At 57.4% G+C, this 25,307-nt stretch overlaps 1 protein-coding gene across 1 annotated transcript in view; it reads left to right on the top strand.

Annotated features, from left to right (window-relative positions):
• Positions 1-25,307, top strand: part of PTPRN2 (protein tyrosine phosphatase receptor type N2) — a 611,408-nt gene that overhangs the window by 512,088 nt on the left and 74,013 nt on the right. The window contains exon 14 of the mRNA XM_025291953.3: positions 10,598-10,792. Coding sequence (XP_025147738.2) covers positions 10,598-10,792 — 195 coding nt within the window. The remainder of the gene's footprint in view (positions 1-10,597; positions 10,793-25,307) is intronic.

Raw genomic sequence — 25,307 nt, 5'->3', positions numbered from 1 at the left:
GAAACAGCCGGGGCACCCGATCCCTTAGGAGGCCGTGGGGAGAGCTGTCCTGGTGTGCACAGAGCACACGCCTGTGTCCACGTCCCAGGGCAACACCGAGCGGATGAGCTGCTTTCAGTGGGAGGGGCCCCGTGAAACCCCACCCTCACCCAGCGTGAGTCTGTGCTCGCAGCCTGCTCGCGGCTGTTCCTCCCTGTCACGCTTGTCACGCGTCACAGTTGCTGGGGGCGAGCCCGGCTCACCAGGCGAGGCTCCACTTTTCTTCCTGTGCTTTTTCTTGATGGACATTCCTGGACCCAGAGTGTCCGGGTCAGACGTTTCACTCGTTCATTCATTTTGAAGGTAGAAGTTGCCGTGTGTTGGACGTACCTCGTGTGGGGTTTTATTGGGAAAGTGAAGCCTGATCAGTCAACTGCAAACAGCAAACTAAGCGGGAAGAGAAGACGTGCCTGGGCACCCTGCGGGCCAGACCCAGGGCTCCCCTGCTGCCCGCAGGCCGTTTGCCATGGCACTCGTGGTCACGCCACCTCCGAGCATGTTCGTGGCGCCCTCTGTCATGGCGTCTGCGTGGCCTCTTGCATGTGACCCCCCGAACGCCACTCTGGGGTCGCCTGTGCCCCTTGCTCTCACCATGTTGTGGGGTCCACAGTGCCTTTGGAGCTGGGCTGAGGCCTCCCAGGGCAGCCGCTCCTTTTCAGCATTTTTATCCGCCCGGAGAGTAATTGCCTCCCACCCCCACCCCCACCAGGCACGTAATGACCCCTTCGCTCTCCCCCGGCTTTGCGCGCCCCCCCTCCCCCGGCTCGCTCTCTCCCGGCTTTGCTCGCCCCTCCCCCTCGGCTTTGCGCGCCCCTCCCCGGCTTTGCGCGTCCCCCCTCCCCCCCTCGGCTTTGCGCGCCCCTCCCCGGCTTTGCGCGTCCCCCCTCCCCCCCTCGGCTTTGCGCGCCCCTCCCCGGCTTTGCGCGCCCCTCCCCGGCTTTGCGCTGCTGCACTAAGCACGACCCCAAGTAGCCCCACAGCCCGGGGCCTTTGTGCGCACACTCGGCGTCCGCCGCTCTGTTCCCGCTGCTCCGTGAAAGGTGCAAAGAGGCTGTTCTGAAGCCCGGGGAGTCCTGTCTTTCCTCGGGTGCAGTCTGGGGACGGCAGGCCTTTTCTCTCAGAGCAAGCCCCGCTCGGTCCAGGTTCCCTGTCAGATAAGATTCCACGTGTGAGGGTGGCCTTCTGCCACCAGAGTCCTGTTCGACTCACTTTGCAGATTGTGCCACAGCGCAGGCACGGTGGACACTGCAGACGCATCCCGGGGCCGCGGCCGTAGGCAGCGGGGGAAGCAGGTGGCTTCACAGACAACGATCCACACACACTGTGCACGCCTGGCTCCTGAGCCCACATCCCTGCACCCCTCCTGCCCCCTGCCCGCCCGCACCCCCGCACCCTGAGGACCCCTGGAGTGGGAGGCTTCAGAGCTTCAGCAGATGCTGTGCTGACTGTTCTCTGGACCTGCCCGCTTGGGTGGCTGGCGGGGCTGGATGGACTGAGGGGGCGCCCTGCACGGTGCCAGGAGCGGGGCCCCGCGTCGGCTTCATGGGAGGTTCACGCCCTGTCTCACCTCTCTTCACCAACGAGGACGCGTTCAGGACATGTGTGTCACGTGTTTGATGATTCTGTGATGGAGTACTGGATTTTAGGGGGGCTGACGGCTATTCTTTTCTCTTTAGAGACTTCTGAACTCTGGTTTCCCCAAGAAGGGAGGGGAGAGATCCTGCCCACTGCAGACAGTGGTCGGTCTGCAAACTGGGTTCTGCATAGCCCGTGCCCTCCCCAGCAGGGGGACAGTGCGTGTGGAACCCCGCCTTTCAGCTGCGGTGTCCTGGGAGCAGGACCTGACCGGGCATCCTGACTGCTCCCGCACACCCATGCGTGATCCAGGAAGCTGGTCGGGGAGCCCGTGTCCGGCAGAAGGAAGGGTGGACGGCGGCCACACACTCGCCTCACGCCCCGGCCCTGTGTTGGCTCTTTGCCCTTTTGCTGTTGGAATGCCCCCTGCGGCCCTGTGCAGCCCTTCTGCCGCCATCCCCACCTCCACAGGTCAGGAGGCTGACGTCCAGACACAGGCGGCTTGTCCAAAGCCTCGCAGCTGCTGAGCGGCCAAGCTGGGACTCAGGCCCGGGGCTTCTGGGTAGGAGTCGTTGCCTGGACACCCTCGACCCGAAATGCCTGGCGTGGACGGGGTGTGTCTCCAGCCGAGCTCTGTCCCTGGACCCCCCTTGACCCGAGATGCTTGGTGGGACAGGGTCTGTCTCGGGCCAAGCTCTGTCCCCCAATCCCCTTGACCCAAGGACAGGGTCTGTCTCCAGCCAAGCTCTGTCACCCGACCGCCTTGACCCGAGATGCATGGTGGGGCAGGGTCTATCTCAGGCCAAGCTCTGTCCCCCAACCCCGTTGACCCAAGGACAGGGTCTGTCTCCAGCCAAGCTCTGTCACCCGACCGCCTTGACCTGAGATGCATGGTGGGGCAGGGTCTATCTCAGGCCAAGCTCTGTCCCCCAACCCCCTTGACCCAAGGATGGGGTCTGTCTCGGGCCGAGCTATCTGCCCCACTGGGTCCATCTTCTCCCTGGGCTGGCTCCTGAGATGCTCATGGCTCAGGAACCCCTGCTCCCCAAGAGGAGAGGCCCGTTGACACTGCTGATGCTGCTGTGGGCTTGCCGGCCAAAGGGCCCCATCTCCTTGTGATTGCGTGCGCACCGCCCCCCACAGGAGCTCGGGACACTGCGTCTGTCCTCTCCATGACTGTCCCCAGACCTGAGAGAGTCCGGAAGCTGAAGACACACAGCCGCGCAGAGAAGCATCAGCTCTCCAGAGACCGGTGTCCTGGAAACCACAGCAGCAGGGCCCAAACAGGCGGTTTCCTCTTCGCTGTCGGAAAAGTACTTCTTTTCCTTCACACGCGCCGTCTTCTCTCCTGCTAAAGCACAGGCACTGTGAGGAGAAACAGATCCGGCCAGACTCCTAGTGGGAGTGTTCCCTGAGCCAGGGCTCCGGTCACAGCCGCAGAGAGTGCTCGGGGGGAAGGGAGCCCCACGTCTGCGGGTGCAGCCCCGGGGCTCCAGCTCTGTGCTGGCGCCCACTCTGCAGGGATGGACGAGGGGCACCCCGAGCCAAGAGACGTTTGAAGGGAAGCCACGCACGGCTGGTCGACCCTGCGTGTAGGTCTGCAAGCAAAAGACGCCTGTGGCTGAGTCTGCCCATCTTCCTCTTCGTAATGGATTGCCCTTGGTTGTTGAGTCACGTGAATCGGGACCCGAGGATGGTAATTGCCTTTATCCACTCAAGGGCATCGTGCTAAATGCTCAGGATCATTCTTATGAGAGTAACATGTCCTAGATCATGAGCAGAGTCCGTTTTTAATCAAGAGAGAGTTAGTCTGGATCTTAAACTCCTTAAAGATTTTTTGTTTGGTGGAGGGGCTGGAAGGTGCCGTCCAGCCGAGTAAAGGCTATTTGCCAGACTCTCGTCTGTGCTCAGGACGTGGCCGCGTCTGCAAAGTTGAAGGGGACTGATTTCAGTGAGGCTGCTCTGTAGTCCGCGGGCTTCCCTGTAGCTCAGTGCTGAAGAACGCCAGCGCAGGAGATGCGAGTTCCCTGGGTTGGGAAGCTCCCCTGGAGAAGAAGACGGAGCCCACTGCAGTATTCCTGCCTGGGAAATCCCATGGGCAGAGGAGCCTGATGGGCTACAGTCCATGGAGTCAGAAAGAGTTGGACGCGACCAAGTGACTCACACACACACACACACACTAGTTCGTACCTCAATGGGCTGTGTCCCACAGTTTTCATTTGGGGTTCCCGTGACCTCACCTGGGGAGTGAGTGCTCGGCGTGGACTCGGCCCCGTCTGCTGGCTGCCAGGGTTATGAATGAGGAAAAGTCCCGAACGTGAGTGGGCTTGTCTCTGGGTTTGTCTCAGAGCCGGCTGTGGAGTTCATTCAGCGTGGTCAGTGTCCTTTTGCTCAAGTGGGCCGTCTTCTCCGGATGACCACAGCTCATAGCTCTGCACTCTCACCCCCCGTCACAGGCTGTCACCTACAGGAGATTGGTCTTGGCGACTGCAGCGTTTATCACGCGACGATGCCGCGTGGCCCTTCCTGGCTGTAAAGGCAGGCAGTGAACTCAGGGAAGCGCGTCAGCCTGGTCGCAGCTCCTTGTGATGGGAACTCACGCTGTGAACTGCACGTCACATCTAAGTGGTTAAGCCCAGCTGGTGTGCCATCTTGTCGCCTGAGGGGTCAGCGGGTTCATGCCTACACTGTCGCCGTGTGGACTGCGGATGCCTTTTTCGGGAGACGTGGTCCTTTTAAATGAAGAATGAGGCTCTGTCTGCAGGTTCCCCATCTGGTCGAGGGGCGGGCAGCCTGGTGAACCCACCACACTAGGCGGCCTTGCTGCGAGACCCACAGACTGGGACCTTGCCACAAAACCATACACCTGGGCAATGAAAACCCACCCAGGTAGTCTCCTGGCCAGACCATTACTAAGGCAGGTATGTTCTAAAAAGTTCATTTTTCCTTTGAAAATTTTAATTTTCAAGCATTGCTTAGAGCATGGACAAAATATAGAATTTCTATTATTAACTTACAAGCTATAATCAACATAAAGGACTAACTTAAAAGGCTGCACAGTGACCCCTGGGATTTCCACATCTTTCTGTGACCGTCTGCCTCTCTGGGTTCACACAGAGTGTCCTGAGACCGTGTAGGGGGTGACATGGCCGCCAGTCGGGGAGGTGGCCGCAGTGACCGTGAGGGACTCTGCCCGGTACTGGGTGGAAGGAGCCAGGACCGAAGGTTCACTTGAGCCCTTTCCTCAGACACCGGGACCTGCGTGTCCCCTCCGGGGGGGTGTGGTCATCGTCAGACTGAACCACTGTGGGGTGAGCCCTGTTTTTGCTGCGGACGGACCAGTCTGGCGCTCTTGGGTTAGGTCAGGAGCTGCGGCGGGGGTGGGACTTGCCTGCTTGCAGGCGCGGCGTGGCACTCAGCTCTGTGGTCCTGCAGCAAGCACGGACAAGCCCCACAGCTGCTGACGGTGCCACAGCCTACTCATCTGAGCAGACGCAGCTCATCCCCCGTCTCGGGTCCAGAGGGCAAGGTTGGGACCCCAGCCTCGAGGACTGCAGCAGGCAAACCCCCGGGGGAGCTGAGCTGCAGGTTGGGGGGACCAGGGAGCTCGCTGCCGCAGCCACGCCAGGTGCAGAGACCTCCACACTTCTTGCTTCCAGACTCAGGTCCCCCAGTGGGGGCCAAGCGAGGGTGTGTGATGGGAGCCCAGCATTGCTCCCCAAGGGGTGACACGGCGGTCCTGGCCCCCTGCTCCCCCACCTGCAGCCACCCTCCTGGGGGCTTTCTTCCAGCCACGTGGGCCTCCTGCCCTCTTGCCCTCACTGCCCACCTCCTGGCCTCCACATCCGCCTTCATCCGCCCATGTGGCTCCTGTCCTGACCCCTCGGGGCCCCTTGTCGCTGCCTAACTCCGCCGGCCTGCCAGCCAGATCGTGGGGGCCTGGCTGCACCCCTCCAGGGTCCCCAGCGTCCAGGGTTGAGTGGGCGGCTTGCTGAGAAAGTTCGTGACGACGCTGATGGCCACCGGGGGCTCAGGCCTGTTCCTGAACGCTCCACCTGAGCCTGGTCTCCACGCGGGCCTCCGGACAGCTTTGCCTGTGTCCCCATTTCAGAGTAGGAGGTGGGGGCGCAGAGAGGCTCGCCGGTTTGCTCAAGGTCACACAGCCAACGACTGCCGCCCCCAGGACTCTGCGTCGGCATCGCCACTCAGTATTGGCATCGCCGCTCCGGACGTGAGTGGATGGACGCTTCCAGGAGCCAGGAGAGGATCAGCGTGGGGGATGCTGCTGTTCCCATCGCAGCCTCGAGCAGCAGGTGCAGGGCACTGGGCTCCAGGGGGCCTGTGCTCAGCCAGGGCGGCCTGGCGTGCTGTCCGGAGGGGTGGCTTTGCGGAGGCAGGGCTGCCCAGTGTCTGTTCAGGGCCCTCGGGACTCACCTCCGCCGGTGACTTGCGGGAGCTGGGGCAAGGCGGCTGCTGGGCCCCGGGCGTATCACCTCCCCCCTGACCCATCCACTGGCGCCAGGCCGGGCCCTCCCAGGCCCCCAGGAGCAGTGGGTCTGGCCCCCGGGTGTCTCATCTCGGGCTGATCCTCCCCTGGTTCCACGACCTCTCAGCTTGTCCCACCTCATCATTTATCGCGTAGAGGCTGGACTGTGGTCAGTTTGAGGTCAAGCGTCCCCCCCTTAGCGGCTGCACCCACTTTTATCTGCAGGTGAAAGAGGCCTGACCTCGTGTGTGCCCCCCGGCAGTGGGCCTGCGCAGCCTGGAGTCCCGCTGTGGGCAGGCGAGGGGCCTCCTCTGCAGCCTGGGCCCGTGGTCACTGTTGGTGCTCTTGGGCGGGGGGTCGCGGCTTCTCTTGGATTGTTGCCACAGCTTTTATCTAAAACACAGAGACCCACAAGGAGAATCCACTCTCAGTAGCGGCCCGGCGAATGCTGGGCCTGAGTTGCAGGGCCAGTCCTGGGGGCCACAGGCACCTGTGTGGGCTTGGCCGGCTCTCCAAGTCGGTCCTAATCACCAGTGACTCGTGAGGAGGCCGTGGGGTGATCTGGGGCACCCCCACCTCTAAAATTCCTGCTTCCAGAAAAGTGTCTCTAACTCGCCAGGCCACCGAGAGCTGATCTGGTTTAGAGAATGGTTCTGTCTTAATTGCACCAACATCCACTCCCACACTCGTCAGTGAGGGGAGCCCCTCCACTCCCGCACTGGTCAGTGAGGGGATCCCCTCCACTCCCGCACTGGTCAGTGAGGGCATCCCCTCCACTCCCACACTGGTCAGTGAGGGACCCCCTCCACTCCCGCACTGGTCAGTGAGGGACCCCCTCCACTCCCGCACTGGTCAGTGAGGGACCCCCTCCACTCCCGCACTGGTCAGTGAGGGACCCCCTCCACTCCCGCACTAGTCAGTGACAGGGATGGTGACAGGGTCTGTGATGGACCTCACGGCGGGGCCTCACTGGCGTTCTGCATACTGGAGCCCTTGAGTCTTCTGCGCTCTCCGGTTCCTTCCGTCTCAGGGTGAAAGCCCTCAGGCCGGGCCCTGAATGCCTCGCCCAAGGTCACACAGGGAGTCTGGCCAGGCAGGGGCCCCGCCAGGGCGCGCCCTCTCCACGGGGACCGAGGAGGGATGGAACCCGGGGTGGCCGTAGTCGCCCTTCATCCCAGCACCTCCAGGGCAGACAGCAGCTGCCCTGATGTTCTACTGTTCGGGGGGTGAACCGCCAGCTTCTCAGATCCTCTTCCCCAGAGGAGCCATTCTTGGAGGGCATTTTCTGTTCTTCTGGGTGAACGATGTGAAACCTCGCAAGTTACTGCAGAAAGTTCTCGGTGTGCTTTTCTCAAAGTTAGGTGACATCCGCCGTGCCTAAGTGGGAAGCAGTGGGACATGGACTTGGCCCTGGAGGCATCTGCCTTGGGATCGGCACAGTTGCCTGTCGTGCAGCTTCCCGGTGGCTCGGTGGTGAAGAGCCCGCCTGCAGTGCAGGAGACGCAGCAGATGCGGGTTCTTTCCCTGAGTCGGGACGATGCCCTGGAGGAGGGCGTGGCAACCCACTCCGGCATTCGTGCCTGGAGACTCCCGCGGACAGAGGAGCTCTGGCCAGCGGTCCATAGGTGGCCTGTGGATGCGACTGAGCACACCCGCTGTGTTGGGCTCCTTGTTGCTTCTAAGATTCCGTGAAGCCGAGGGGGAAGTCTCAGGCAGACTGGTTGTCTGGGAGCCATGGGTAACTCCTGAGCCCTGGGGGAGAGCGGCAGGGCCCCCCTCACCACCACCCTTCCTTCCCTTTGGTCTCTTGCGCTGGCTTCTGCAGTGCCCACCCCGCCCCCCGCAGATGCTCAGACGGGTCTGGGGGCTCTCGGCCAGGTGGCCCCCCTCACAGCGCGCCTGAGCCATCCTCTGACCCGGGGAAGGGTCAGCACAGTGTCCCTGGGGAGAGCGAGCCCTCAGCGGCCTCAGGACGAGCTTTAGTCCCAGAGACAGGCGGCCGGGCGAGAGGACACGGAGCGGAGACCTCCTTGCCCGCAGGACCTTGAGGCCAGGACAGCAGCCGGGCATGCGGGGTGTGGCCCCCGAGGGCACCAGGGAAGAGGAGGAGCCTCGGGTCTCCACACTGCCTCTTTGCCCCGAGCAGTCTTCAACTCGTGGGCCCAGATTCTCTTGTAGACTTTCTCTTCACGTCCTTCTGCTGGACGGCTCTGCTGACAGCGTTCGCTGGGCAGGGCTGGGAGTCACTGCAGCGTGACTGATGGGATCCCCCCAAAGGCACTTCTGTGGGTCAGAAGCGGGGAGCGTCCAGCCGGATCTCCAGGGGGCCGGGTGACCACCGAGCCCTGAGTCTGGCGGCCGCCGGCACACCCGGGCCTCCCCTGCCAGGCTGGTCACACACCCCTGTGCCGGGGCCCTGAGGCCCCGCGGTGACCCAGCCAAGCTCCGTCAGCCGCAGGGAGCTCGTCCGGCAGGCCCAGGCCCCGCGCCTGGCAGGCCCGTCCACCCTGCCCGTTCCCCCGTGCACGCTTCTGCTGATTCTCTCCCGCGCGGCCTCACCGCTGCAAGCGAGGCTTTGGGAACAAGAAGAACCAAAAAGCGGGTTTTTTCCTAATGCTGTGACGAAAGTACAAGTGTCTGTATTTCAGTATAACCCCTGCCCCCACCAGAGCCCACATTCTGAGGAGGGAAGAGGCGCTTGAAGTCTGTCCACACAGCACATGGGCCAGGGCGGCCACGGTGGGCCCGGCAGCCCCGCCTGAGCCTGTGCTCGTCTGTGTGCGTGTCTGTGTGTCTATGCGTGTGTGTGTCTCTGTGTGTCTATGTGTGTGTGTGTCTGTGTGTGCGTGTCTGTGTATGTGACTATGTGTCTGTGTCTGTGTGTGTCTCTGTGTGTGTCTCTGTGTGTGTCTGTGTCTCTGTGTGTGTCTCTGTGTCTTTGCGTGTATGTGTCTGTGTGTGACTATGTGTCTGTGTGTGTGTGTCTGTGTGTGTCTATGCGTGTGTGTGTCTGTGTCTCTGTGTGTGTCTCTGTGTGTCTATGTGTGTGTGTCTGTGTGTGTGACTGTGTGTGTGTGTCTCTGTCTGTGTCTCTGTGTGTCTGTGTGTGTGTCTGTGTGTCTGTGTGTGTGCCTCTATGTGTGTGTGTGTGTGTCTCTCTGTGTGTCTCTGTGTGTCTGTGTGTCTGTGTGTGCCTGTGTGTGTGTCTGTGTCTCTGTGTGTGTCTCTGTGTGTCTATGCGTGTGTGTGTGTGTCTGTGTGTGTCTCTGTGTGTCTGTGTGTGTCTGTGTGTGTCTGTGTCTCTGTGTGTGTCTCTGTGTGTCTATGCGTGTGTGTGTGTCTGTGTCTGTGTCTCTGTGTGTCTGTGTGTGTGTGTCTGTGTGTGTGTGTCTGTGTGTGACTCTGTGTGTGTGTGTGCGTCTGTGTGTGTGACTATGTGTCTGTGTGTGTGTGTCTCTGTTTGTGTCTCTGTGTGTGTCTCTGTGTGTCTATGCATGTGTGTGTGTGTCTGTGTGTGTCTCTGTGTGTCTGTGTGTGTCTGTGTCTCTGTGTGTGTCTCTGTGTGTCTATGCGTGTGTGTGTGTCTGTGTCTGTGTCTCTGTGTGTCTGTGTGTGTGTGTCTGTGTGTGTGCCTCTATGTGTGTGTGTGTGTGTCTCTGTGTGTGACTCTGTGTGTGTGTGCGTCTGTGTGTGTGACTATGTGTCTGTGTGTGTGTGTCTCTGTTTGTGTCTCTGTGTGTGTCTGTGTCTCTGTGTGTGTCTCTGTGTGTGTGACTATGTGTCTGTGTGTGTGTCTGTGTGTGTGTGTGTCCGTGTGTCTCTGTGTGTCTCTGTGTCTCTGTGTGTGTCTGTGTGTGTCTTTGCGTGTGTGTGTCTGTGTGCGTGACTCTGTGTGTGTGTGTGTCTATGTGTGTGTGTGTGTATATCTCTGTGTGTGTCTGTGTGTGTCTGTGTCTCTGTGTGTGTCTATGTGTGTCTATGTGTGTCTGTGTGTGTGTCTCTGTGTGTCTCTGTGTGTCTGTGTGTGTGTGTATGTCTCTATGTGTGTGTGTCTGTGTCTCTGTGTGTGTCTCTGTGTGTCTATGTGTGTCTGTGTGTGTGTCTCTGTGTGTCTGTGTGTGTGTGTGTATGTCATTCTATGTGTGTGTGTCTGTGTCTCTGTGTGTGTCTCTGTGTGTCTCTGTGTGTCTATGTGTGTGTGTGTGTCTCTATGTGTGTGTGTCTGTGTGTGTGACTCTATGTGTGTGTGTGTGTCTCTGTGTGTCTCTGTGTGTGTATGTGTGTGTATGTCTCTATGTGTGTGTGTCTGTGTCTGTGTGTGTGTCTCTGTGTGTCTGTGTGTGTGACTGCGTCTGTGTCAGTATGCCTGTCTCTGTAGCATGTCTGCCCTTGTACGTGTCTGTGAGCGCATCTGTAGGGTGCGCGTGGTCTCAGGTGAGCCCTGCCCCGCGGCCCCGGGACTCAGGTGGGAGGCTCTGACCAGCCGCTGTCTTGCAGGAGCTGTGCCGTCAGCGCATGGCGGTGCGCACGACCGAGCGCCCCGAGGCCGCGCACACGTCCCGCGTCAGCAGTGTGTCCTCCCAGTTCAGCGACGGGCCCATGCCCAGCCCCTCCGCGCGGAGCAGCACCTCGTCCTGGTCAGAGGAGCCCGTGCAGCCCAACATGGACATCTCCACTGGCCACATGGTCCTGGTAAGGCCCCGGGCCCTGCCACGTGCTGTGGCCGGGAGAGGCGGAGGGGGGGAGGGCGGTCCCTGACTGCCCAGCCACAGCCTGCCCACCAGGGGAGTGGCTGGGAGGGACAGGGTGGGGCAACTGCCCAGCCTGCGCCCCGCCTACTGGGGGAGCAGCTGGGAGGGACGGGGTGGGGCAACTGCCGAGCCTGCGCCCTGCCCACTGGGGGAGTGGGTGGGAGGGACAGGGTGGGGCAACTGACCAGCCTGCACCCCTCCCACCAGGGGAGCGGCTGGGAGAGGTGGGGTTGATGGGGGAGGGTCCCCAACTGCCCAGCATGCTGGTGAGGCGGTGAGGGGACGGCACCCTGACATCCAGCCTCCCCCCGAGGCCTCCCCAAGGGAGGGTTGTCCCCATTCTACACAGAACACTGGCCCCAATGAGCAGCTGTGGGGTTTGCCCTGGGAATGCGCACAGGTGAACGCCAACTGAATGTACACAGTTGAGTGCTGACTGTGTGCGAGGCTTTCTGAGCAGCAGCATCTCGGTGAATAAATGTCCCCCCCACCCCATGCTGCTTCTCGTGGGAGGGGTCAGCTGCCCGCTCAGCACAGAAGCCTCCCCATAGGAAGCCCCCCGCCCTTCCAGCAGGTGGTACTTGATACATAATTGCCATCAAGGTTTTATAAGAGGCGCGCGTTCATAACTCAGCCCCTTGCACCGTGTGGACAGGTCCTGACAGCCGTGGCCCCCGCCCTCTCCCTGGTCAGGACCGTCTCTCTGGCCACAGTCCCTCCTGCTGGGGGCGGGCTGCAGGTGACCCTGGGCAGAGCCTGGGCTGCTGCCCCAGAGCACCTGGGCCCCCGTGACTGGGGAGGAGTGTCCACCATACTTAGAGTCCAGAGACCCGCCATGGGGTGGGTCCCACACGCCGCCCTTGTGGTGTTAAATGTTTGCTCTCCGTGGGGACTTTCCTAGGTGTTCATCTGCTAACAGCATGCGTGCTGGGGTGCAGCCAGAGGAAGCCAGTGTCTGGGTTCCCCCAACAGGAGACCAGCACAGACGGGCGGCTTAGCAGATGCTGAAGTCCCTCGGTCTGGAGGCGGGGGCTGAGACAAGGCCAGCAGACGTGGGGTTCAGTGGGAGCGCATGTCCTGGCTCTCAGATGGCAGCCTCTCAGCGTGTCCTCTGTGGGGTGGGGGCAGGGAGCTCTGGGGTCTCGTGAGGGCCCTGATCCTGGCGCGAGGGCCCCACCTCTGCCCTCGTCACCTTGGGGGCCGGATTCCAGGGAATGTGGGAGACACAGACGTTTGCCCCAGAGCAGCTGGGAGACCACGTGTTCGCTAAAGAGCTTTGGTGGGCAGCTGGAGGTGAGGCCTCGGGTCGCCCGCGGTGACCTCAGTGGGCAGAGGCCTCACTACCGGATGTGCGAGTCCCAGGGCAGGAGATGTAGGCGCCTCACAGACTGACGGACACAGCTGAGACCACAGGACAGGAGGAAGCCAAAATCCAGGAGCTCAGCTCTGCTCCCGCCCCTGCGGGCGGAGGGCCCAGGGCTCAGGCCGCACGACGCTCCCAGGGCTCCACGTGGACGTGGGGGCATCCTGAGTCCCGGGTCTGCAGCTTCCTGTGGAGACAGCTCACCCTCGGGTCTCAGAGGTGCGGCCCTGCTGTGCCCACAGCCAGCAACCCAGGAAGAGCGTCTCCTGTGGATTGTGGCTCAATCGATCGGTCGTCTCTGACTCTGTGACCCCGCGGACTGGAGCCCCCAGGCTCCCCTGTCCAGAGGATCCCCCAGGCAAGGATACTGGAGTGGGTTGCCATTCGCTCCTCCAGGGGATCTTCCCCACCCAGGGATAGAACCCGGGTCAGCTGCATTGCAGGCGGATTCTTTACAGACCGAGCCGCCAGGGAACTTCTCTGTGGATAAGTAACTGTGGCCATATTACTTTAGAGCTGATTTTTTTAGAGAACACATCCCTTTTAGAAAAGGAAATTTATCCGAAAGTTCAGATTTCTAATGAGATTCCGTGTTGGGGCCAACACGTCAGCAAGGGGTGTTTATCTGGCAAGTTCCCTCCGGGAGACGCATGTTGAGAGTCTTTGTCGTGGATGTTTCCATATTTCCAGACCTTCAAGTTGCAACTTGATGTATCTCACCTCCAAACGGGAGGTGAGAGTATTGTGTTTTCCATAGAAAATTGTGTCTCTCGGTTCCCGTGTGTGACGGCAGGTGTAAGAAGGAGCCTGATGGTAGTCTCTGGGTGAGTCCCGACCCACCATCCCCCAGCCGCCCACAGCCCCACTAACTTGGGGCGAGCCCCCACAACGGCAGCAACCCCCACCCACCTCCATCCCACACAGAGACCTGCATGCCCTGGGCCGGCCCATGGACTCAAAGCTCCCTCTCATTAACCGACTTCGTCTGAACGGGGGTCACCAGCTGCTCCTCCCGACTCAGAGTGGGGAGCAAACCCCATGGAGACAGGCCATTGGGGCCACGAGGACCCCACTGGGCACGGCCCGAGCCGCTGCCCCCTGACCCGGGCACAGAGGGGCCTCTCAGCCCACCATGGTCATCCCCCGCATGGGGCGCCAAGACGTGGCGACAGGCAGAAGTGGGTCCCCGTGGACTTTTACACTGTCTCTCCCACAACGGCAGGTGGTGCGGCTCGTCTCTTAGGCTCAGGAACCGTGGCCTTTCTCACGGGGCCACCTTCCTGGGCCAGGCGGTCTTGTCAGTGGTGCGTGGATGCTGGCCGTGCGTCCGCATGGGCCACAGAGCACCTAAACCTCGGGACCTGACCCCCCGACCTGCTGACCCATCAAGGCCGCCGGGACTCGGGCGTGCCATACCTGGGCCTCCCGGCCCTCCATCAGGACTGCTCCCGGCATCAGACAGCCGGCCCCCGGGATCACTCGCAACAGTGTGGGGGCCATGGGTGCCAAAGTCCAAGCAGACCCCAGGAGCCAACCAGGAACCTGCTGGGAGGCGCCCTCACCCCCAAGGTGCAGGACGGAACGTGCCCCTTGGCAGAGCCCGGAGCCTCTGAAGGACTGAGGAGCAGACTGCTGCTGAGCCAGGCCATGTAGCTGGAGGGCAGCGGGGGGCCAACCTTGAGGGAGCCCTCGGCCCTGAGCGCCCTCGCTCCACACCCCAGCCACCCCAGCCACGCGGCGTGTCATCGGGTTCTGTGCTGAGGCCCCATGCTGGGAGCTGCCGTACAGAGCTCTAGACACACCAGTCCTTCTGGGGGTGAGAAGGAGCCGTCAGCCCTCCCCTGAGAGGAGGCAGGGGGCCCCGTGAGGCCTTCACGGGAGAAGTGCACGCAGTCACAGGCTGCGGTGCCGACGATGAAGTCACTGACGGCAGCCCACCTGACCAGCGCGGTCTCCAAGACAGAGGAGACCAAGCCAGCTCAACGGCAGGGACGGCCTTCCCACTGTGCCGGGGGTCCCGGGCAGGGGGACAAGACGCAGAGAAGTGGGCCAGGGAGGTGGGTGTTGGTGCAGGCCCAGAGGCGGTGAGGTCTCAGGGAGCGGGGAACGGGAGGGGAGTCCTGGCGGCCGCAGTGGGCACGTGGGCAGAGCAGGCCGGCCATCAGGAGCCCACTGCCCCCAGAGCCACCTCCTGCCACGGGGCCCGGCACAGCCTCGGGGCTGCCGAGCCTGGGGCTAGACCTGGAGACAGACATCCTGCTGGCGGCAAGGGCTCCAGGCCCCCACAACTGGCAGAAGCGAGGAAGCATGGCCGTGTCCCGGCCCCGAGTCCCTGATGAACCCTCTGACCTCTGCTTTCTCATCTGCAACACGGGCTCAGTGGTAGCACCCCGCGAGTTCCCCGTGAGGGCTAACCTAGGGAGGGTGAGACGCCGGGCCTGTGGACCTGCAGCTGCGACGAGTAAACCGGGAAGCATTGGGGCCAAAATCGGAATAATTTTCCTCCGACGAAGCTGAGGAGCAAGGGCCTGCCCCGCGGGGAGACGTCCGGACCCCGCAGCCCTGGGTGCACGTAGCGGTGCTTCGGGGGGGGTGCGAGCCCAGGAGGGGGGCCACGAGGCGGGGCCTGACCACGCAGCACACAGGCCTGGGATGCGGTGGGGGCCCCAGCGTCACCACGAGGGGAGATGGAGCAGTGAACCGGGCTGGCTTCTGAAGACGCGTTTCCAAGGCAACGTGACCAGGTCTGATGCAGCTCAGCACAGCGCTCCAGAGACGGAGGCCTCGGGCCAGGGACTGCATGAAGCTGCGGTCAGCGTCGTCGTTTACACCCGTGACGGGCACGGCTTCTTCAGACCCCCATCCACCCTTTGGAAAGCTAAAGGGTCACCTTTGAATTTACCTTTTCAAAAGGCCTGTTTCTAGACCACACTCGTCTTCAGAGGCTGACTTGTCAGCATGCAGCTTTGGGATGGTGCTGAGAGCAGGTGGGGGTCCCCAGGGCCTGGAGTCGGAGGAGCTCACGTGCGAGGCCGTGTAGACGGAGTGGCCGCATCTTCAAGATGAAGGTCGGGGTCTGGACTGGATCTTTGCATCCCCTTCACTCCTGGAAAATACAGGAGTGAGCACCCCTGAGCGTGAGTAACAGCAATGTCCCGAGAAACCATGACGTAGGACCTGGCTTCAGCCCATTTCACAGATGAAGACGATAAAACTGAGGGCGGCAAAGTAAGCCCCTGGAAACTGGGAGGTTACCGTGCTACAAACCGTGACCAAGGCCTCCTCTAGAAGGGAGGACACTTACGGACAGAGGCGGGGTGTTTGGTGACGGGCTGCACGGGTGGAGGACGTGCTGTGTCCATGGAGAGGTCGGCCACTCGGCCCTCATGGCCAGCCGCAGTGGGCCTCCCCGGAGCCACCTCCTTTGCACCCTGACCGCTGGGCCTGTGAGTGCTGGCACGGTCTCCTCCCCACCGGGCTCCTCAGCTCAGGTTAACACTTCTGTGCCCCCCGACGGCAGAAGTCAGAGGCCCAAGCCGGAAGCCGCGTCTCTTCCCCAAGGCCCGGTCTGTCGGAGGAGGGGGTGGGCAGCCCCAGCTTCTTGGTCTTTAAATTCGTCGCCTGTGTTCCTACCCCCGGAGGCGTGAGTGTCCCGCTGCTGTGGGTCGTTGGCCCTCACGGGGCCTGTCTTAGCTCGGCGATCAGCACCCTGGATAGTGTAGCTCAGACGACAGAATCTGACTGTCTCTAGGCCTGGAGGCTGGAAGCCCGAGGTCAGGGTGTGGGAAGATTTCGTTTGCCTGGGCCTCTCTGCCACATGGACGCGGTCTTCCCCCGCGTCCTCACACGGCCGTCCCTCTGTGTACACGACCTCATCTCTTCTTATAAGGACCCCAGTCAGGGTGGCCCACGGCCCACCCACCACTTGATCACCTCTTTCGAAGCTCCACCTCCAGGCAAACTGGCACCCACGGTCTTGGGGGCCGGACTTCCTCCTGTGGGTCTGGGGGACACAGTTAGCACATGACGGGGCCTGAGGCCTGAACCGCGTGCGTCTGCTGCTCATGTGAAGTCAGGGAGAGGCCCGAGTCCTTTCTGCCTGAGCCCTGCACCACGCACTGTGCTGGAGGCGATGGCTTACACTGCCGGGAGGCGGCCAGCTCCCCAGGCTCCGGGGCGTCTGCTGTGCAGCCCCCACCTACGGCGAGTGGGCTGGAGGGGAGGCTGGTGGATGCGGGCTGTCTCCTCCCCCTCTGGGTGCAGTGACCCCACCCCTCCCCCTCTGGGTGTGGTGACCCCCACGCCCCTGGTGCAGTGACCCCCGAGTGCAGCAACCCCACCCCTCCCCCTCTGGGCACAGTGACCCCACCCCTCCCCCTCTGGGTGTGGTGACCCCCACGCCCCTGGTGCAGTGACCCCCGAGTGCAGCAACCCCACCCCTTCCCCTCTGGGCACAGTGACCCCACCCCTCCCCCTCTGGGTGCAGTGACCCCCACACCCCCCTCCTCTGGGAGAAGGCGCATCTCTAGGAGGGTCCTCAGGAAAGGAAGGTGTTAGCACAGGAAGCAACAGCACATGGCAGGAACCGCGTGGGGCCGTCAGCGTCTCACCAGGAGCTGGGGTGGGACCACTGCTCAGCGGGGAATAGAAGGTGGGGAGGCGGGGCAACATTCAGACCCACGGGCCTGGGCCCTGGGCTTCTGCAGAGCCGACTGGGGGCCCTGCTGACCGTGCCGCCCACGCGGCCGGCCCTCGGGCTGTTCTGGCGCTTCAAGGTCAGTGGCTTTTATTTTGGCCGCGAAGCTTGCGGAACCCTAGTTCCCCAAGCAGGAAGTGCAGCTGCACCCCTGCGCTGGAAGCACTGAGTCAGCCACTGGGCTGCCAGGGGGCGTCGGTGGCTCCTCACTGTTGGGTCCTGAGGGAGGGCCGTCTCCCCTGCCCAGTCCTGGGGGCACAGAGCCATCGTGACATTTTTGGTGGGGGGTGTGACTTGTCTTGTGATTATTAAACAGCTGATTTATGGTTTAAAGTGCTAGGATGAGGCCGGAACGACCTCTTGCTCGTTGTGCCTTCTTGTAGAGAGTGAGTTGTGTGGGATCCAGCGCTCAGTTAGGATTTTTTTAATTAGATTGAACGCTCAAACACAATCTGTAAGTTTGTGAGTTAACGTTTCCGAGGGGAAGAAATGGAAACTGGTGTCCAGATAGCACTTGGGAAGTGTCCGTTCACACGCACAGACATGAAACGCTCCCCATGTGCCCGACCGCCTCCCTCAGCAAAACCTGACATGTCGCCCAGAAAAGAGGCCACGTTCTTCCAGCCCAAAGGGCTCATCTGGGGTCTGGCAGATTTAGAAACACTCGGGAAACGGAGTGACCACAGCGTGAGTCCAGGCCCAGGGCGGAACTGTGTGTAAAATCAGTAGTATATAACGTGTTGTTCTTGTTGAGTCTCCAAGGCATGTCTGACTCTTTGTGACCCCACGGACTACAGCACACCAGGCTTCCTGTCCTTCACTATCTCCTGGAGCTTGCTCAAACCCATGTCCATCAAGTCGGTGACACCATCCAACCTTCTCATCCTCTGTCGTCCCCTTCTCCTCCTGCCTTCAGTCTTCCCCAGCATCCATATCTTTTCCAATCAGTCAGTTCTTCGCATCAGGTGGCCAAAGTATCGGAGTTTCAGCTTCAACATCAGTCCTTCCAATGAATACCCAGGACTGATCTCATTTAGGATGAACTGGTTGGATCTCCTTGCAGTCCAAGGGACTCTCAAGAGTCTCCTCCAACACCACAGTTCAAAAGCATCAATTCTTCGGTGCTCAGCTTTCTTTATAGTCCAACTCTCACATCCACACATGACTGCTGGAAAAACCATAGCTTTGACTATGCAGACTTTTGTGGGGAAAGTGATGTCTCTGCTTCTTAATATGCTGTCTAGGCTTGTCATAGCTTCTCTATATAACATGTAGCTTCTGAAATTGCACTTCACCAGCAGGTCATCAGGGAACCACTGTTGCTCATCCTTCCGTCCCTGCCAGGTAGCACAGCTCCAGGGTACAGCACGCGCTCCTGAGTGTCCGAGTGGAGTAGTCGGTCAGTGTGCGGTCCCGAGAAGCTTTCAGTCTGTTTGCGGTGAGGAGGAGGGCGCGGCTGGAGCAGGCTGGATGCAGCCAAGTGCCGGGTCCTTTGCTGGGAGACCCTGTGTCCTGGGAGGCCTGGGCAGGGAGGGCCGCTGTCCGGGTGGGCAGGAGACGGCAGGAAAGGTTGCAGCCCCTCTGGGAACCCCAATCCTGCTCCCAGGGTGAGAGTGCTCTGGAGAAGCGGAGCGTTCACACAGCCTTGAACGGCCGTGACCCTGGCCAGAGTGAGGCTGCACTCCATCTACATGTGGCCCCTGCGGCTCCCTGAGCAGGGAGAGTCCAGCTCTCCCTTTGCTCAGTTGAGCGCGTCTGCCAGAGGTGAAGGCGTGACCCACAAGCTGGACCCCAGGGGTCACAACCTCTGTCCTCTGACGGTTTCTGTTCCGGAGTCAGAGGGGAGAGGCGCTGACGAAAGGTGGTCCCAAACCCAAAGGCTGCCTCCCAGGGCAGCCCCTGGGGCCGCTCAAGACCATCGGCTTGGTCTCCCCACCCGCGGAACAGGGCGGCTCACGAAGCCCCGTGAGGGTGCCCAAGCCGCCTGTGCAGGGCCCCCCAGGCCTCCGTGAGCCAGAGGTGTGGGGCGGGCCGCCGGCGTGCCCAGGTGTCGCCCCCTCGCTTCCTCTGCGAGGCCTGGCTTCACCCGAGTCCAGCTCCCTGCCCCCCACAGGCTCAGCCTTGTAATTTAATTATTATCCGGGTGATTTTACCAAGCACATCTCTGCCCCCTCCCAGATAACCTCAGGGACGCTGACGCTGACCCTGATCTCTCCCTCTGAGACAATTTTGTCATTTTCCAGTATTTTAGTTTCACTGTATGTTTATACCCTTAAACTAACCATTTCTTAATTACTGATTTTCATACTCAGCCCTTATTCAGGTTGACTCATTTTTTTCCACATCAGCATCACTTTCCTCAGTTCTTTGTTTTGGGTACAATTTCCTCTTGTCCTAAAACATATTCTTCTTGCAGTCCTTTAGTAGGAAAGTCTTCCCATTCTTGTCTGAAAATGTCTTTAAGTAGTCCTCACACTTGCATGATAGATTAGATGAGGGTCAGATTCTAGTCGCTTTTAAGCACTGTTTTCTTGCCCCCGAGGCTGTTGACAGGCTGTTGTTGGTGGTGCAGACGCAGTACCTTCGTGAGTATCTGACTTTCTTCCTGAAGTCCGCAGCTCCGTCGTTAAGGAACTTCCCTGTGCCCTGTCTTCGTGGGGACCTACTTCATGATATATTTTTCTTTTGCTCCAGACTTACTACAATTCATGAAGTCAGAATTCCTATCTTCCACCAATTCTAGAAGATGGAGTGCCATTCACAGCTTCCATCTGACTATAGGCTGTTACTCTCCCCTGTGCATATTCTCTGTCTGCCCCTCTGCCTTGCATTCCGGGAGTGTCCCCAGCCCTGCCGCCCAGCGTGCCTCGCCTCTCTTCAGCAGCGTCTGATTCACCACGTGACATGTCCTGTGTGTCTGTGGTCTCCAGGAGTGTGTTTTTGTTTGCAGTTGTTCTGTTACTCTTTTCCAAGTCTGCCTGCTGCATTGTACTTGTCTTAAATTGTTGAACCTCCTTTGACAGTTATAAACGTAGCATTTGACTGTTTCCATGTAATATTGATATTTCTATTATCTAGGTTCCTATGGGCTGAAACTCACACCTGGGTAGGTTTGCCATCTGTTGGATTCTGGAATTTCAGGTTATAAGCTCCTCATCGGTGGGGCTTTATCTCAGAATTTTGTTAGGCCATGCTGACAGTGGCAACCCCAAGGGCGAGGTCTTGCGATGGACGTTCCTGCCACTCCGGCTTTCACGGAACCAGGACCATCTTTTCATCAGCTCCCCACCCAGAGATTCCCAGGTGACATACGTATCGTGAGGTTGACCCTCAACCCTAGATGAGGCCCCAGGTCCGAATGTTTTCCCATTTTGAGTCTGTAGGAGACAGGTAAGCTCCTTGTGGAGCTTATGCTTTCGGCAAATGCTTTCACTGACAGTGTGGTCCCTGGGCGTCCTGGTTTGGGGAGGAGGTGTCTCACACCCAGCGCCCTGCCTCCTACACGTCTGGTTGCCCACGGTGTCGTGTGGACAGTGGAAGCCCAGCGCCCGGGAGTTCCCTTTATGTTGTGACAGGCAGACTGTGCCGTCCACCCAGCATCTCCAGGCTCTCACAGAGGAGGCCTTGCAGGTTATTTGTTCTCATCTTCAGAACACGAGACTCATTGCAGGTTAAACGCAGTGTGGATGGCCGCTGCCAGTTGATTTCACGTCACCTTCAGAATCACATCTAAGGCCCAGCTTCATGTTCTACATAATGAATGAGACACCTCAAGGTGCTCCTGTATCCTGAGAGTGCCCAGCCGCCTCGTCCAGGCCAGTTCCCACACTTCCTCAAGGTGCTCCCGTACCCTGAGAGTGACCAGCCACCTCATCCAGGCCAGTTCCCACACTTCACTTTTGTACATGGGCAAAGGGGTCATGAGTCCTAAAGAAGGGCAAAGCCAAAGAATGCTCAAATTACCGCACAGTTGCACTCATCTCACACACTAGCAAAGTAATGCTCAAAATTCTCCAAGCCAGGCTTCAACAATACGTGAACTGTGAACTTCCAGATGTTCAAGCTGCATTTAGAAGAGGCAGAGGAACCAGAGATCAAATTGCCAACATCCATTGGATCATAGAAAAAGCAACAGAATCCCAGAAAAACATCTCCTTCTGCTTTATTGATTATGCCAAAGCCTTTGTACAGATTGCAATAAACTGTGGAAAATTCTTCAAGAAATGAGAATACCAGACCACCTGACCTGCTTCCTGAGAAATATGTATGCAGGTCAAGAAGCAACAGTTAGAACCAGACATGGAACAACAGACTGATTCCAAATTGGGAAAAGAATACGTCAAGGCTGTATATTGTCACCCTGCTTATTTAACTTATACGCAGTGTGAAATGCCAGGCTGGATGACGCACAAGCTGGAATCAAGATTGCCATGAGGAATATCAATAACCTCAGATACACAGATGACACCACCCTAATGGCGGAAAGTGAAGAGAAACTGAAGAGCCTCTTGATGAAAGTGAAAGAGGAGAGTGAAAAAGCTGGCTTAAAACTCAATATTCAGAAAATTAAGATCATGGCATCTGGTCCCATCACTTCATGGCAAATAGATGGGGAAACAGTGGAAACAGTGAGAGACTTTATTTTGGGGGCCTTCAAAATCACTGCAGATGGTGACTGCAGCCACGAAGTTAAAAGACACTTGCTCATTGGAAGAAAAGCTATGACCAACCTAGACAGTATTTTAAAAAGCAAAGACATTACTTTGCCGACAAAGGTTCGTCTAGTCAAAGCTATGGTTTTTCCAGTAGTCATGTATGGATGTGAGAGTTGGACTACAAAGAAAGCTGAGTGCCGAAGAATTGATGCTTCTGAACTGTGGCATTGGAGAAGACTCTTGAGAGTTCCTTGGACTGCAAGGAGATCCAGCCAGTCCATCCTAAAGGAAATCAGGCCTGAATATTCATTGGAAGGACCGATGCTGAAGCTGAAGCTCCAATACTTTGGCCACCTGATGCAAAGAACTGACTCCTTGGAAAAGACCCTGATGCTGGGAAAGATAGAAGGCAGGAGGAGAAGGGGACGACAGAGGAGGAGATGGTTGGATGGCATCACTGACGCGATGGACGTGAGTTTGAGCAAATTCTAGAGTTGGTGATGGACAGGGAGGCCTGGCGTGCTGCAGTCCATGGGGTCGCAAAGAATCAGACACAACTGAGGGACTGAACTGAAAAGGGTCACCTCGCTTCAGGAAGTGCCTGCACAGCTGTGTGCAGCATAGGTTGTCTGTGGACGTGCGTGGACAGGCGCCTTGGTCAGCAGCAGCTGGGCAGGTGAGTGGACCCTGGATGCGCACGTCTGGTGGCCACGGGGAATGCCAGTGACGTGTGTGTTGCCGTGACAGTCGAGGCAGCTGTTGGGAGGGGCCCTGCTGGTTCCCAGTTGGGTTGTGCTGGAGGAGCAGGAAGACTGACATCTGATAATCCTCCGCTTCACCCATCAAACCTTGAGAGCGCGTGGGCGTGTCATTCGGGCAGCTCACGGTATGATTGGCAGCTGAACTGGGGAGAGATGAAAAATGCGTTTGGTAGTCTTATCTCCAAGTTTTCACCCTAAAAAGTGAAAATAATGTTTGATAGATCAACTCTCTTCTCTCTCCCACCTTGAACTCCCCATTTGAAAGCAATTGAACAAAGAACGCTTGTCAGCCAACTCCTGGTTATTGTGGCTGACGATTAAAGCTTCATCTTTCCCTTTTTCTTTGCTGTATTTTAGCGGTTTCACTGCTGGTTGGAAGGTCTTGGGGAGACAGGAGACAGATGTCTAGGCTTCATCCCTCTCAGCAAGTTTGGTTGGTAAGAAGATGAGGGTAAATGCGTGTGTCTTATATTAGCTTTTCCTGTCTTGGTATCACTTCTATTCCCCGCTCTCATATTATTGCCAACGAGCGTGTGGCCTGTTGGTTTCAGAAAATTAAAATCCAGACATTGTACTTCCAAATAGCACTTTTAGATCGTCTGCAAATATCCCCTAATACTATTCTGTAGAGTCCAGCCTTTCCCATCTGGATATGGGAGGGGAAATTCATGTGTACGTTGCTCTCCTAGCTAACCTTTACTGCACCCACTGGAATTCTTTCTTCTTCCTAAAAACTCCATCAGAAAATTGTAACGAGTACATCACTGGTACAGAACAGAAAAGACTGCTGCTAAGAAAAGCCCTGCTGCTTGGCGATGCGCGAGATGCTGTCTCTGTGTTGCTAGGCAACCACCCCCCCTTCCTCTTCCTGAGAGGTTTCCCTGTTAAGCGGTTGCCGTCATCTTTCGAGTGAAAATTGCCTCCTCTCAGCTTTTTCATGTCAGCTAGGTGATGGTGAAGGTGTTGGGTCTCAGAATCTGCTCTTACCGTTGTGATTTGAGATGGGCCACTTGAGTTTTATAGGTGACCATCTGGTTGGGGAGGTGTGGGCGGGTGGCCCTTTACACATGTGGGCCTGCTGGTGCACACACGGAAACGCTACCCACAGCTGCTGTTCACGACGATCTGGAGGTAGCACTGCCTGAGCCGCCGAATGGCAGTGAAAATGCAGTGATTTCTTCATCGCTCACCTTCTTGTCTGACGTCACCCGTCAGGCCCCCCACCCTGTGCTAGAGATGGCAGGGATGTTCTTTGGGAAGAATGTTGTCTCCCAGAATTAGTTTCTTCATTAGAAGATCTTTGAGAGTTTGTTATCTTAAAACTGCATTGTCATGATTCTTTTTTTTCCTCTTCTTGCCTATCAGCTCTGGAATCCAAGGTTGGTTTCCAACTACATTTTGAACATGAATGGAATTTCTGAATAACTCATGGTTGAAAGTATTTTTCATATATCAAAAAGACATGATTGAGGCTGGAATCAAATGCTTATTATCTCATTTAATGAAGACTATTAATCTATATTAATAAAAATTTGTTTAAAACTAATATTTGCAGATGCATTCTTTCCTATTGTCCAAGTAATTTATAAAAAGCAGACAGAGAGGCAGCTACAGCTGGACAGCTTACTTTCTCGCTAAACTGTTCTGCTCTCTCTTCCCATCAAAGCCTCAGACGTTAACTGTCAGTAAGGGTTACCATTGGCTTCTGCACTAAACCATCTATAGACATACTCCGACTATCCAAGGAATGAGAGGATATAATGATTGTTAAACACAGGGGTTTGCAGTGGATGAGAAATGACTTAGGAGAGTTTAATCTATTCAGAATGATTGGGGCTTCTGCATCTTTCTTGCAGTTTCTCTTAGTTTTCCAGGGCTTTCCATTTATCTATGAAGATGAGTGTATTGTTGGTAGAAATAAGACAGCTTAATAGTAATTTTTTGTTTGATAAACAGCTGTTTCAGGCATTTAAAATGCCATGGGTAGACATCTTAAGCTTTTAAAAGGCAGAAATTAGTAGAAATATAATAAACTTGAATTAATTTTTCTTTAGACTTGTGTTAATGGAAGTAGCTGCAGCCTGGGAGACTGATGTTTAAAATCACCACATTGTCAATTGTGAGGTCTTTTTTTTTTTACTGTCTGTAGACCAAAAGTACAAAAAGAAGAGAAGCTTACAAAAGATATTTGGTGAAGGCAGGTGGTCTGGATGAATAATGTTTCTTTCATTAACATATTTCCCTTATTAACTGTATAATTAATTGTACATAGCCAAGGGAAGCTATGGAAATTGCATTTTGAGATGTATCAAAGCCGCCTTATGCTTCAGACTTCCATGCAATTTACCATTAATGAATCCAGAGATGGGAGCCTCCGGTCTATAATTATTACTTACTATTTGAATGACAAGCAAAGAATTTTATCAGCAGAGTTTTAAATGAAAGGGGATTAGCCGCTAATGTTGAAATTGTTCATCTTATGAAAATAATTTTGAAGAAAATGTTTTAGTGGAGAGGTTTGAGGAAAGCATTTGCCATTAAAATAGCCATTTTCCGATACTCTGTATGAATCTGTCCACGTCTGACAGCAGGGTGCAAATACTTTTGAAAGTGAATGAATATTTTATAAGCTGCAGAGCTGCTCATGCATCCCAGGAATAGATTATGCAATATTCCCAAATATCCTAATGAAGGTGAGAGCGTTGGTAAGCTAGGCAGAGAAAAAAGCAAGGCGGAAAAAAAAGAAATTTATGAGAATATTCTGCAAGAAATTAAAATTTGTTTCATAGCATAGAAGTCTGTCCTTCCCTCTGCTGAGTGCTCGTTTAAGATAGTCAATATTGTGGAGAACACTGAAAAATGAAGCGCTGAGACCCGTTCTTCCCAACGGCTTTCACTGTCGAGGCCGGCACGGCTCAGTGTCTCTCGGGGTGACCCCCGTGTCCACCGGGCGGCTCTGGCCTTGGTGCTGAGGCTGCGTC

This window comes from Bubalus bubalis, chromosome 8 (genome assembly GCF_019923935.1).
Source record: "Bubalus bubalis isolate 160015118507 breed Murrah chromosome 8, NDDB_SH_1, whole genome shotgun sequence".
Lineage (NCBI taxonomy): Eukaryota > Metazoa > Chordata > Mammalia > Artiodactyla > Bovidae > Bubalus > Bubalus bubalis.
This window is presented reverse-complemented; position numbering and strand designations above follow the sequence as displayed.